The sequence below is a fragment of the Mustela lutreola genome, chromosome 1, assembly GCF_030435805.1.
Source record: "Mustela lutreola isolate mMusLut2 chromosome 1, mMusLut2.pri, whole genome shotgun sequence".
Classification (NCBI taxonomy): Eukaryota; Metazoa; Chordata; class Mammalia; order Carnivora; family Mustelidae; genus Mustela; species Mustela lutreola.
In genome coordinates, this window is record NC_081290.1 from 243,112,356 (window position 1) to 243,125,793 (window position 13,438).

Genomic DNA, 13,438 nt, shown 5'->3' on the forward strand with positions numbered 1-13,438 from the left:
CAGGGCCCCTTTAAGGGAACTAACCCCTAAAGGGGCAAAGTACTGTATTGCCGTTTTCATTGTGCACCTAGCAAGGGCTGAGAAGTTAATGTTATGATCTCATTCATCTTCGTAATAATCTTAAACGCCTCTCATTGTTCTTGCCGTCTTGCAGATAATGAGATTAGTGAGTAACAAAGCGAGTTAGGTGGTGTGATCTTGGCTGGTGCCATTAGGACTCAAACCCTGCACCCTGTGACTCCCTTTGCAACTCCTTCTACACAGGCTGCGGGTCCAGCAGGGGGCAGCAGGCACCTGAAGCCTCCAGGAGGCGCACAGCGAAGGCCGTGTCCGCATTGCTTCTCAGAGCTCTTGGCCTCTGGTTCAGAGCTTGTCCTCTGCCTGCCAGGCCCTTGGTGCTGTGAGCTGTGGAGGCAGAACTGTCACACAAGGAGCATTTGCAAATGGAGGGAAGAAGAGAAGGATGGGTGGGTGGGTACATGTGTAGAAAGCAGTCGGATGAAATAGCCGTGAGCCCCTGTCATGGGCCCGGATCTCTGCTAGCTGTCAGGCGAACAGGGGAGAGCTGCTGTCTGGTCCCTGCCCTCAGGGCAACTAGTCTGGAGGAGGAGCGCCAGGGCAGCCAGGACTGCTAGGCCAAGGATGCAGGGTGCTCTCCTGTGCACATCGATGACCACATATGGGTCTAGAGAGGGTCACTCTGCGGCGGACAGATGATCTGAGCCCGCTGTCGTTAGCAAGGGATGCGATCTATAGATGTCCCGAGCAGTGCTTTCCTGGGAACTCATAATCCTGATGCCTCTTACCTTTGCCTTCCAGTTCTGGCCAGGAATGATCCAAACAGGGCAGCCAGGATCCTCACAAGAGTAAGTCCAGGGAGGGGCCGGCAGGGACGGCAAGAGTCTGGTCAAGCGCAGCCTGCGGGTGCGTTTCCCCAGGGCCAGACCACCTGGGGCCTTACAGGAGAAAAGACATTGAACCTGAGAACCCCATAGTCCTCTCCCATTATCCGCTGAGGCCAGGAGCAAGAGAGAGACTTGGGTTGCTCTAGGAGAGGCATAAGTGGCTCGCTGGCACCCTAAGCATTAGTGCCCGTCCCTCTGGAAATAGGGCCTGTGTGGCTTTGGAGGGCAGAACCTGGGGCTTCCTGAAAAGTGTCTGTCTGAGAGTGGACAGTGCAGGCACTCCTGGGGCCCAGCCCATCGGGTCTTCTGGGAGTTGAGGGCAGCTAACAGACAACCTCCTGCTGCCTTGAGGGCAAGAGAAACAGGCCTCATAAACTGGAGGCTGAAGTTTGCTTAGAGATAAAAGCAGAAAGAAGTCCTGCCTATCTGTTCTCGAAAGAACTTAAGCTGTTTAGCCAAGAGAAGGGGAGTCTGAGCATAGCCCAAACCTTGCCTGGGCATGGTGAGCCCTAATCTTGGTTGCTGCAGGGATGAGATGAGAGGTTCAATTAGATGTCACAGCATATGGGAATGAGGCTGATGGGGGGGGTGGCGGATACAGGGTGCAGGTTTGTTCCCTAGCCTTGGCCAAGACCAGACCTGGGGAGTAGCCACTGCTATAGTCTCTCGACTTCTGACTCTCCACCCTCCGCCCCCAGCGTCAAGCCCTTCGTGCAACAGGCCTACCCCATCCAGCCAGCGGTCACAGCCCCCATTCCAGGTGAGTCTCCAAGGGATTCCGCCTCAGAGGACTGTCCTGGGCACCTGGCAGCTGGGCCCATCACTTCGCTCTACCGAGGTCTGTCCCTGGTTCCAGCAGTGCCTTGGGCACCCCCTCCTCACCCCTACCCTCCTTATGCCTGGGACTCAGAAGGGTCACAGACATGTTCAGTGTCCCCAGTCACTTCCCAGCAGTTTATTCGATGGGGTTTTAAAGACAACAGAAGCCAGTGGCGCCCACCTGGCTCAGTCTGTAGAGCAGGCCACTCTGGATCTTGAGGTCGTGAGTTCAAGTTCCATATTGGATGTAGAGTTTACTTAAAAAGGAAAAATAGGTTTACTTAAAAAGGAGAAAACAAAGATGTGGATATCTCAATTATATCTCAATTTTTTAAAAAGGAAAGAAAGAAAAGGGAAGCCCGATCACTTTCACCGAGGACCCTGGGTCACCCTTGGAAGGGGAAGTTGCTGTGGTTCCTTCCTGGTCATGAACAGGCTGAATTGGACAATTCACATCTCGAGGGCAGAGAGGGGATTAGCCACCCTTTATTCTATGAGTAGGTTTCAGTTCCCTGTACCCTCTCTTTAACGAAGAGCTTCCAGAGAAGCCTCAACTAGCAACCGGAATCTGGCCGGCCCACCTACTCCCGAGGCACCTGTGTGCACGTGGGGTCACTCCGTTCAACTGCTGCCTGTTACCGAGTCCCCAGATGGGACGCGGATTCATGCGTGGTACTCTGTCTCAGTGCCATGGGGCATCCTGAGGAAGTAATTCTGTAGTGCTGGTTACCGCAGTCTGAAGGAAGGAGGTGGGCAGTCCCCGGAAGTTTCTTGGGGTCCTTGGAGGATTCGCTCCAGGCTCTTTAGCCGGCGCCCAGCCGGTCCCCTTGTCCGGGTGGGGTGTGCTCCAGCCCTTAACCTGGGCCCACGTTGACGTGAGGCGCTACCTAGCGTTGTGCCTCTGGGTCCTTGGCCAGAATCCCCCCAACCGCCTGACTTCCTTCTGCCCCTAGACTCTTGGTGTGTGTGAGGGGGGTGGGTGAGGGAGAGCTGTTTTGCAGGACCCAGCCCCAGCCCTGGCCTCAGGCCCGAGGTAAGGCGCACGGGGCCTGCCTTAAAGGTACTGATTGGTCTTCCAGGGTTCGAGCCGGCATCAGCCGCAGCTCCCTCGGTCCCTGCCTGGCAGGGCCGCTCCATTGGCACAACCAAACTTCGCCTGGTGGAATTCTCAGCCTTCCTCGAACAGCAGCGAGACCCAGACTCGGTGAGTGTGCTGCGAGGTGTGCCTTGAATCCCATTCTTGTTCCCCTTCACATTCTTGTGCCTGCCTTCTCCTTTCCCGCTCCCCTATGCCTGCCAAACAGCCTGGGTCAGAAGAGCCAGACTTTCACTTATATAAAAAGGTCTATCTGTGGACAAGTAGGTAGAATTGTGGAGCCGGGTATTTATGAGCGCTCTGGACCCCAGACTCCAGGGAATGCTGGAGCTTGAAGGGAAAGACTTTAATAGGCTCTTCTTGGGTTTAGGAAAATGGAACAGCAGGTGACAGCTCTTGAACCCTGACATGTGGCTGGCACCATGCCAAGCTCTTTCTGTAAGTGGCCACATTTTACTCCCCCCAAAATTCCATAAGGTATGGTACTGTGGGACAGATGAGGAAACAGAGAAGTTAAGGAATAATCTAAGAATTCCTTATATATTATATTCTCTAAGAATTCCTTATATAAAAAGAGAATTCTCTAATTCTCTAACGTCACACAGTTACTATCTAGTAGATCGGCGATTCAAATTCACGTCTTTAAAACTTAAGCCTAAGCAAGCAGTTAACTTTGTACTACGTTTGCAAGTCTGTCCTTTCTCAAGATAGCGAGTGGTTCTCTTCTTACGGAGAAGTAACAAGCTGGTGTTTTAGTACGATCCAGAAAGCGGTGCGTTACGACGCTAAGCACCAGTCATGTTGGCACCTGGATTCTGTCATTTTTCTTCTTTGCCGTCTTCCCTGCCCCGTCTAGTGCCCATCGTGACACTGTTGCTCGGTCCGGCCCGTTACTTCCCATACGTATGTGAGCCCCCCTTTTCTCCCACCCGACAGTCGCCAGGCCCCGTCTTCACTCCCACTCCTTGGCAGCTGTGCCTCTGAGTGTTGCATCTGTGTGTGGGTGAGCCCGAGGCAAAAAGGCAGGAATCAGAAGTTTGTCTTCCCCAACTCCTTTCCACGCACTCTTTCTCACCCCACCACCCTGCTCTCAGGGGCTCTCGACGCTCAGAGGTCCCAGGCTCTCTGTGTGTTCCCTACTCTGTGGTCGTGCTGTCGTCAGAAGAAGGTGTCAGGGATGAGTTCACCGTCTGGTGTAAATACCCGCATACAGAACAGGCGGAGGTGACCTCTCTGGGGTCTTTGTACTATGCTCCGCGGACGGGCTCTGACTCGGGGGACGCCACAAGCCATCACCAGAGTGGAGACTCCATGGACATTTCTGACGTTTCTGTTTATGAATTGTGAATGTCTGGGAGTTGGTAGTAAAATAGAGCCTGTTCTGAAATTCGGAGGAAAAAATGAAGAAAGAGATGGAAAGTAGGTCATTAGGCCCATTGAGGCAGCTTATTGGGGTAAGGGGGGGAAAGGCCAGCTGGATCGCTCTTCTCCTGTGGCCGAGTGGTTTTTTAAGAAGGGTGATGGTGATGGCATCGAATCCTTCTTGAGAGGTGCTGAGATAAAAACAAAAAAGATTACCCTCCTAATTCTTTGTTTCTTATTCTTTCTGGAAAGCATAGGGGATACTTTGGCCGAAGACTGGATTTCAGCCCCACGATGGTTTTCACTTTGCATAACTCATGTTGGTAGGACACCTTGATGCTTACAGAATACGCGCTGGTTAACTATTTCATTCTGTCTTTCTGGTGCTCCATGAGTAGATTCGCTTTCCCCCATTTTATTGGTGAAGAAACTGAGGCCCAGATGCATTAAACAGTTTAGGATGTTTAGTGAATAAGCAGAGGGATTAGGAGCCCAAATCTATTTCATTATACTCTTTTCACTACTACAAACCTCCCCCAGTTTGGAAATTCTCTGTCTAGGTATCTCCTGTGTGACCCAGTCTCTCTCTTTGCTTTTGACCGTTTTTTAAAGAACAGAGCTCCAAGACACTGGAAAGGAAAAGTCCCAAGATGGTAGTTGTTTCTCTGGTTAAAAGATGATAAAATATTTTATCACCCCCCCCCAAAATTGATTGATTGATTGATTGATTAAAAAGCCTGTGGCAGCCCCCTCTTGTGCTGTCCTCTCCAGTTATGGACCTGTTAGGGGCAGGAATGCCCAGTTCCTTTTTCTGCTATTGCACGTGTACACTTTTCGCATCTTCTCCTCTGGAACACAGGCTCCAGGAGAACGAGGGTTTAGTTTGTTGGGCTTCAGATTGAGAACGACTGGGTTCATTCAGCCCAATCCGTAAATGCTTAGGACACATGCTCCTGCGTGTTAGGCGCTGTCCCGGGGGGAGCCCAGCATGGCACCAACAGGCACTGTGTCTGCCCATGTGCGGTGTAATGTCTACCAAGAAGACTCTACACACGAAGTCCCTGTGAAGCATGGGGATGTCTGCAAAGGGAGTGCACTGAGCACTGTGAGTGATGAACGGGACAGGGTGGGCTTCTTTGAGGAAGTCGCCCTTCCCCTGGAAGGTGGGGGAAGAAAAAGGGAGAAGAACATTCTGGAGGTGATGACTTAGTGTAGAAAGCAGTAAGAAATTTGGTGAATAGTTTCATAAAGACAGGGCCCCCCCCAGCCCTCTTGGAACAGAGGCCTCAGATCCTTCATGCTTCAGCTATGTTTAGGAGTCCACATGATAATCGGACTGGTTCGGCTGGATGTGGCCTTCTAGTGATTAATGGAAAGGTTTGGTTCTCAAGATTGAACTTGAGTACCAGCCTTCAGAGGCCCCGAAGTAAACTCAAGACCTGCTGTGAGTCAACACCTTTGGGCCTCTTGAGAACACAATTATACTTCAGCAGGGGCATGAGGTGGGGACGGAAAGAAATTGGAATTCATCCAAACAAATAATTTTAAACATTTCCTACATGGCAGCCACTCTTGCAGGTGTTAGGGAACTAAGTCTCATTCTCCCTGAGCCCGTGTTCCAGAGGACGTGACGTGAGAGGGACACACGCGTTACGTAAGGTGACGTTGAGTGCTTCTGTGGAGTAACGGCCCTTCTTCACCGTTTGAAAATCACTTGCTCTTTAGATTAAAAATATATAATTTCAGAAAGTAATAATACCTTCTAATATATATGTTGATGGTTTTTGGCTTGTATCATGATTTCATTTCATTCTTTAAAAATTTTATTTATTTGAGATAGAGCCCAAGCAGAGAGGAGGGGGAGGGGTAGAAGCAGGCTCCCTGTGCAGCAGGGAGCCAGATGTGGGACTCGATCCCAGGATCCTGGGATCATGACTTAGGTATCGTGATTTGATTTGATTTTTTTAAAATTTTATTTATTTATTTGAGATTGAGAAACAGAGCACAAGCAGAGAGGAGGGGGAGTGGAAGAAGCAGGCTCCCCGCTGAGCAAGGAGCCCAATGTGGGGCTCGATCCCAGGACCGTGGGATCATGACCTGAGCTGAAGGCAGACGCTTAACTGATGAGCCACCCAGTTAGGTCTGTTAGACCGTGCCAACCAGAGGTCTGTCACTGTTGTGACATTGTATTGTTACATTATAATATGCATGTCATTTTTGATGTGGCTTCTCACATTCCTGTGTTATAAACACTTATTTGGCAGAATTACACAAATGAATTTAATGTGTGTAAATGAATACACGGGGGATTGTGAATAATGGCATAGGAATTTATTTCAGTAGAAATGTAAGGGCCTAAAGGATGGCTCTTGTGGAAGGAGGAAATGGGGGGAGCCTTGGGGAAAAAAGGTGATTACTCAAAAGGGGATTCATCGAAATTAGTAATTCACAAAATTATTTAAAGCACAATGACAGGGTTCCAAGCTCCAGCTTCTCAGATCCCACAATGGGCGCTTTATTTTGCAAACACAGGGTGCCCTTAGCGTGAGTGTTTAATGACGCTTCAGGACCAAGGTCACACTGGAAAAACTTGGGGCTTGTGGATGGATTCTTTGGGCTGTCAGAGTTTGTATGGCTTCTCAGACTTTAATGCAACAGGAGAATTTAAAGCCATCTGAAGTACATTCCACTGGTACCTTTTAACAAAGTTAGATGTACAGTATTTAAAATACAGCATCAGACTTGAAGCTTGTTAATTCGATAAGGAAGCCAGCAAAGCAACAATTAAAGGTCCCCAAACAATTTCAACTTTGTGTTGTGTATGTACACGAATCTTTGTGTACAGACACACACACATTTACCCCTACCTCCTTTTAAGGGCTTGGGCTCTTTGGAGTCAGTGAGGTCATGGGTCATGGTGACAAATGCTGAACAAACACATTAATGGGCTGGGTGCTGAGCCAGTTTTCATTAACAGATCTCTTTCATCATTATCACACTTCGGTGAGGTAGGTGAATTTTTCTTTTTTTGGTGATTTTCTTCTTATGGAAGAGGCCTGGAGCAATGGCTTGTCTAAGCTATAAGCTAGTTCCGGGGCCGGGGCTCGAACACACACTTGTGTAGGACCCGCTTCACCTAGTCCCTACGCTAGGGTGGCCTCCTTGGTACCAGCCGTTCTGGAAAATCCCTCTTCAGTTTACGACGCGTGTGCCCACTGCCACCACGGAAGACTTGGCCCCGACTCCGCTGTCCCTGGCGGTGCTAACGCCAGTAGACCCGCCCGATAGCAGTGGCGACAGCTGGCAGTGTGCATCATTTTATTTCATCCCAGGACACAGCCTGCCCCCGGGGTAGCCAGTCAGCAGCCACTGAAAGCGAGATGGTGGCCCAGGTCGGCTGACTGCGCTGCCGAGAGGATGACCAGAAGGCTGCAGGATCCGCTCCTATCTGAGGAGCTTGGTTGGGAGTCTGCAAGGCTCGGAGAAGAGCCGTCTGGGGGATGAGCGCCCCCTGCTGGCTGCGCGTCGTGTACCAACCTGGCGGCAGCATTTCCCCCAAATCAGTGGTTGTTTATATTGGTGGAAAACCAGCAAATCGGTCCCTCTGTTACCTCTGGCTCCGCTTGAAGCTAAGAGAAAAACAGCAGAGGGTGAAGAAAAGAAGGAAGACTCTAAACAACAGAGACTATTTTGGAAGTGGTTAGTAATGCTTGAAAATACACTTTTCTACACGATTTCAGTGTTAACATATGCAAGGACTAAAAGTATTGAGTGGAAGATCCCCCACCTAGGGTGGGTCATTTAAAAGCACCTTGCCTGAAATCTGGCCAAGTGAGCAGCAGCTCCTTTAGGCCAGTGAAAATCTGGGCTCTCTGCTTGTGCATGGGGAGTGGTTTTCCTGATGAAGCCTAGCAGGATTCCTCCGCCCCTACCCCAGGGGTGTGGCAGGTGCCTCCAGCCCTCCTGCAGCCAGAGAAGGGAAAACTGGAACAGAGAGGGAGAAACAAGGAAGTGCTTCTCTCTGGATTTTGAAGCAGCGGGGTCTTGCAGAAAAGGGAGGTGCATGCTGTGGTGGGTACAGGAACAGACCTGAACAGGAAAGGCATAGCTGCACTCACTCGAGGAAATACCTTTATATATTGTAGCAGTAATGACAGCCGCCAGCACTTCCTGAGCTGTGTGACAAGCATGCTATGCCAAGCGCGATGACGTGGGTACCGTGCTGCTCTGCAGTCTGTCAATAGTGGAACAGAGGCTCAGAAACACGAAGGTACATTACCAAGAGCCATCGCCAGGAAGTGGCCGTGCCAGGGTTTGGCTCCACTCTGTTCTTAACCACCTCCCTGTACTTTTGAAGGAATAAAGAAATTCTTCAAACAGAAAGACAGCTGCCTTCCAACATAGGAGCTCTCTAAGCCCGGGCTGGCTGTCACAGTGCCTTTCACCTTGGGTAGAGGGTTGGGCTGGATTTTCCCTGAGCTCCTTTTCAAATGTCTGGGGCTGTGATTCTTCTCGGGGTTTGGGGCAAAGAAGCGAGGAGGGTTTCCACCTACTTTAGAACATGCCCCCCCCCCCCCAATCGTGCTGTAGCAACAGCATGTTTATTCCAGTGTTTCCAGAGGCTGATCCCTAATAGCAGTGTGAGATTTGGGACAGAGGTGCTCAGCCTGATTCCGGTCTGTGGCACTGGCCATTACAGTGGCATCCCTGGACCATGTGGAGGACTCCACGAGTGTATTTGTGGCCTGAACATCTTGTAGTAAGGTAGCTGAAAATTGGGCCAGAGACATGGAAGGAACCAGGCTTGAGAGGATATGCTCATTGGGTGATTTGGACCATATTGAAATTCAGGTGGAAACCAGAATCATTTTTTTAAAAAATTAATGATGATTTGAGTATGTAATAAATTCACACAGTCCGAAGTTGATAAGCATGAAAGAATGGAGAGAGACTTCCCTTCCTTCTAACCACTGTTGCTAGATTCTTGTGGGGGGGTTTTTTGTTTTTTTGGGTTTTTTTGTTTGTTTGTTTGTTTTGTTTTGAGTGAGAAAGAGCACAAGCAGGGGGAGAAGCAGACTCTTTGCCAAGCAGGGAATCCGATACGGGACTTGATCCTAGGACCGTGGGATCGTGGCCCCAGCTGAAGGCAGCTACTTAATGGACTGAACCATGCAGACACCCCTCTGATGAATCTTTCCAGAGGTTTTAATACATATGTAGCAAAAACATGAATCTCACTCCCCTTTTGAAAGAGAAGCTGTGGTCTGATTGTGTTATTGTGTTTTAGGAAGCTGACAGTGGCAGCAGGTCAGAGAGTGGCTAGGGTAGGGCAGTGACCATCTGGCCCAGGTGTTGGGTGGCAAGGACCAAACCAGGGCAGTGGCCTGGCCAGGCCCAATGGGGTACAGAAAATAGGGAGTGTCCGAGGGGAAAGGCATCAAAGGCCTTGGGTCTGATTAGCTATGGGAGGAAGAGCATAGTGGAGATGACTGTTTTGGGGACCAGAGACGGTACTGTCATTTGAGGAGCCGTGGAGCAGAGAGGAAGCAGGATTGCCATGTGGTCATGCCCTTGCCTCTCATCATCGAAATAAACCTGCTGAAATGGGTATTAGAAACAGGCTCAGAGAGTTTAAGTAACCGAGCCCGGGAATCAGCTCATCGACGGCAGAGCTGGAGATTGGAAGTTGGTCTGCATCCAGTGCCCGTGGTTTGAGGAACTGGAGGGGAGGTGGCAGCGATAACCCGCGTTTCGGGAGGTCTTCCTTACCAAGCAAGTGCTTTATCGTGGATTCTCTCACAGTGTGACTTGGAGGGGACCAGGCATGGAAGGATCATCCGAGAAGAAGGACGTTTCCCCAGCACCTCTTCTTTGGGGAAGGCCAGGGCAGGCCTCTGAGGAGCACACCCTGCAGTTCCGCAGACATGTCCTGCAGATCCCCTTTTTCTTTTCCAGAAAGGCGGTTGGTCAGTGTGACCCCATGAATGATTTAATTTTCATATTTTTATAGCTCCTTTCCAAGGCCTAAAGTCACAGATGAACCGAAATTCCTTTGTTAGATCACAGAACCTGGTTTTGGTTGGGAAAATGTGACTAGCGCAGCTCTCGGGAGGTCTGAAATCCATGAGGCCTGTGGCAGAATGAAGGGCAGGTGGTTTGAGTGGGGACTAGATTGGAGAAATACAGAAGTATAGCCAGGTGGAAACTCCAGAGGGCCAGAAACTCCCCTACCAGTGTTGTGACCGGGTGGAGAAGGGCAGGGTTTGGAGAAGCCTCCAAAACCGGCTGCTGTGGCCACTGGCGGCAGTGCATTTATGGATTCATGGGGAGATGGCTGTCTGGGCAGATCTGGTTTCTGGTCCTTCAGAAAGAGGCCCCTTCACCACCACCACCACCCCCCCCCCCATTTATGGCTTGCGGTCGATCTCATTAATAGTACACCTTTGTACCGGCGTCTGTGTGGCACGCTGGGGCTCACACAGGACTGTCGTGTTTGCTCAGTTGTTGGAACTTCCCGTGGACCCGTGGAGGCCAGGTGACAGCCCCATGTTCAGATGGAGGAAGCCAGGACCCAGGAAGGTTAAGCAGCTTGCCATGGGCTGCACACCCAGAAACAGCAGCAGACCTGGCTTCTGCTCCCTGTGTCGGTAATGGACACGCCCGTGTTTAGTATGTATGGTCAGAAAGCACCTCCAGCCTTCCCAGATCTCCGAGGAAGCCTACAGCGGAGGTCTGATGGTGGGTCGTGCCCAGCGTTTATGTGCAGCATTTGGGGGCTGGGAGGCTGGTGCACTGTGGTGTGGTGTGTGGTTTTCTCCGCTCTGCCCTGTGCAGCGGCCAAGCCATCCTCGCTGCTGCCTCTCTCCCAGCGGTGCATGGTTTACTCTCGTGTCTGAGCCGCTCCGGGCACTCACTCTGCGTTTTCCTTGCCATCAGGGGGACGAGGCAATTGAAAGCATCTGGAAATCTGGGTTTTATGGACGTTTCACAGAGGCCCGGCTAGGCTCCATCTGTTCTCCTTGGCAGGTTGGCACCCCCATGTGCCTGCCTTCCCACTTGCTGTCCATGCACGTGGCCCATGGGCTCTTCCAACCGCACCCTGGTGGGGGAAGACAGCCCCTCTGCGAAGGTGGTGGTGGAAGTGGGAGGCAGGGCTGAGGTGAGGCCTTTTGGTGTGAGATCCCGGCAGGAAGGACTGATTTTTGCTCCGTATTCTTTGCTCTCAATGCTGTTTATTTTTGAGAGGAGCACAGGGAAGGGGATGAAGCAGTGCCCGGGTGCCAAGTAGCCAGAAGAGGGCCGGTGCCTTGGAGCAGTTAACAGATGAGGAGAGGCCCTGCTGGAGTTGGAGCCCAACCCAGCCGCACCCCACCACTCGCCCACAGCCACTCCCTGTCCTTGCAGGGCCCGGGGGTTATCACAGGCTGCCAGAACTGTCCTGGGGATGTGTGGACAGAGCCCAAGCAAGAGAAGGACAGGATACAAATGTAGGTGATCTGTCCATCCCCGTTATGTTCTGACTTGTACATTAGCCCCCCCCCCCCCTTGACATAAGTTATTTGTCTTGGTTTCTTAAAATTCCTAAGTGGATTATACTTTTTCCTCTTGGTATTATTTGACAGCAGTCATTTTTCAAGGTTTTACTGCGTTCTTCAGATACTTGGGATTTTTTGAAACAAGTTTGGGAGAAGACCGCCACCTTCCTGTCAGACGAGGTAGTGCAGCTCTGGTCCGAGGAAGCAGCGCCCAGTGCCAAGGACAGGAAGATTTGTCTGGGTTTCTCTGTCCTTTTTCACAGACAGCGAGCTGCCTCACCAGGGGTCTCTGGAATAGAACCTATTAGCCATGCTTTCGAAAAAGAGGAAAGAAAGAAAAGAAAACCCAGTGGCCGCTTTTGGGAGTTGGGCTGTTCCGGTGTGTCTCCTCAGTGGTGACGGGCACTTTAAGAGCAGGCTCTCTGTGCTTCAGGGAGTGGGCATTGACGTGGCTGAGGGAAATTCGGGAGCCAGATCACTCCAGGCTGTGGGTGCACATCACCCCACCTCACCCCCGCCTCACGTTACAGTGACGAACGAGTAGGAATCACCCTGTGTGTCTCATGTGTTCCTTTTAATCTCTGCTTTAAGTTTTGGTATTTTCCATTTCGTGGCTATCAGCAGGATAATCTTAATTTCACATGATCTTCGTCTGAAGTAAAGAAACAATCATGATTACTTGGCAATAATAGTAACAAATTCTGTGCAAGCCCAGAGTTATGTATTTTCCACACGTTATCTCACATTATGTTTGTACCACTTCTTCAAGATAGGTACCAGGATTACCCCTGCATTATGGATGTGGAAGCTGCCTCAGGGCGCTGAACTTGCCCATTTTATTTACTTTATTTATTTTATCTTTTAAGATTTTATTGATTTATCTGACAGAGAGACAGCAAGAGAGGGAATGCAAGCAGTGGGGATGGGAGCGGGAGAAGCAGGCTTCCCTCTGAGCAGAGAGCCCAAAGCAGAGCTCAGTCCTAGGACCCTGGGATCATGACCCAAGCCGAAGACAAACACTCAACCAACTGAGCCACGCAGACGCCCCTGAACTTGCCCATATTAGATGACCCCACTCGGAAGTGGCCCCTGCACCAGGACTCAGACTTGGACCCCAGCTGACTCCAGAGTTCCAGTGGTCCTCACCCTCTCTGCAGCCTCCCCAAGCAGCAGGGAGGGGAGGAGAGGCGGGAGCAGGAAAGAGAGTGACCTTAGAACTGATTTGGAAAAGGAGGAAAAGTCCTTCGTTAAACCCCCAGGGTAGCTAAATAGCCCAGCGCCAGTAACTTTTTTGAGTTTTAAGGATTACATTCACCTTTGTCGCTGTTTACGACTGCTGTGAGGAATGACTGCGGGGATTATAACCATGAAAAAAGCAAATGAGCATTTTCCCAAGTCAGAAGAGAAAGCTGAGTATTATGATTGAGCTGCGGGACAGTCTTTGTTGAGGTAGGGCTTTGCTGGGGAGTGCTGGTGTTTTGGTGAACCCTGCAAGGCAGACAAGAACCCCGGCTTCTGCTAAGCCCTCCTGAGTATTTTAGCCATAGGAAGACTCTGTGATCTGACCAAGTTCCTCTCCAGCCAAGGGAACTTGTGACCAGCTAGAATAAACATCCTGAAGCACAACTCTCAATATTTTTGTTTCCCTTTATAGTTGTTTCTCTTCCTCAAAAAACTCCGTGATGTTCCAGCGTCTTTTTCAGTTGGCTGTTTATTTAATT

The 13,438-nt window shown here is 50.6% G+C and overlaps 1 protein-coding gene across 11 annotated transcripts in view; it reads left to right on the forward strand.

The window, feature by feature from the left end:
* The window catches only part of TEAD1 (TEA domain transcription factor 1), a 261,401-nt gene that overhangs the window by 201,467 nt on the left and 46,496 nt on the right, over window positions 1-13,438 (forward strand). For all 11 annotated transcript variants that reach the window (XM_059136498.1, XM_059136528.1, XM_059136554.1 and 8 more), the window contains 3 exons: window positions 820-866; window positions 1,604-1,665; window positions 2,804-2,928. In XM_059136498.1, the coding sequence (XP_058992481.1) occupies window positions 820-866; window positions 1,604-1,665; window positions 2,804-2,928 (234 nt within the window). The remainder of the gene's footprint in view (window positions 1-819; window positions 867-1,603; window positions 1,666-2,803; window positions 2,929-13,438) is intronic.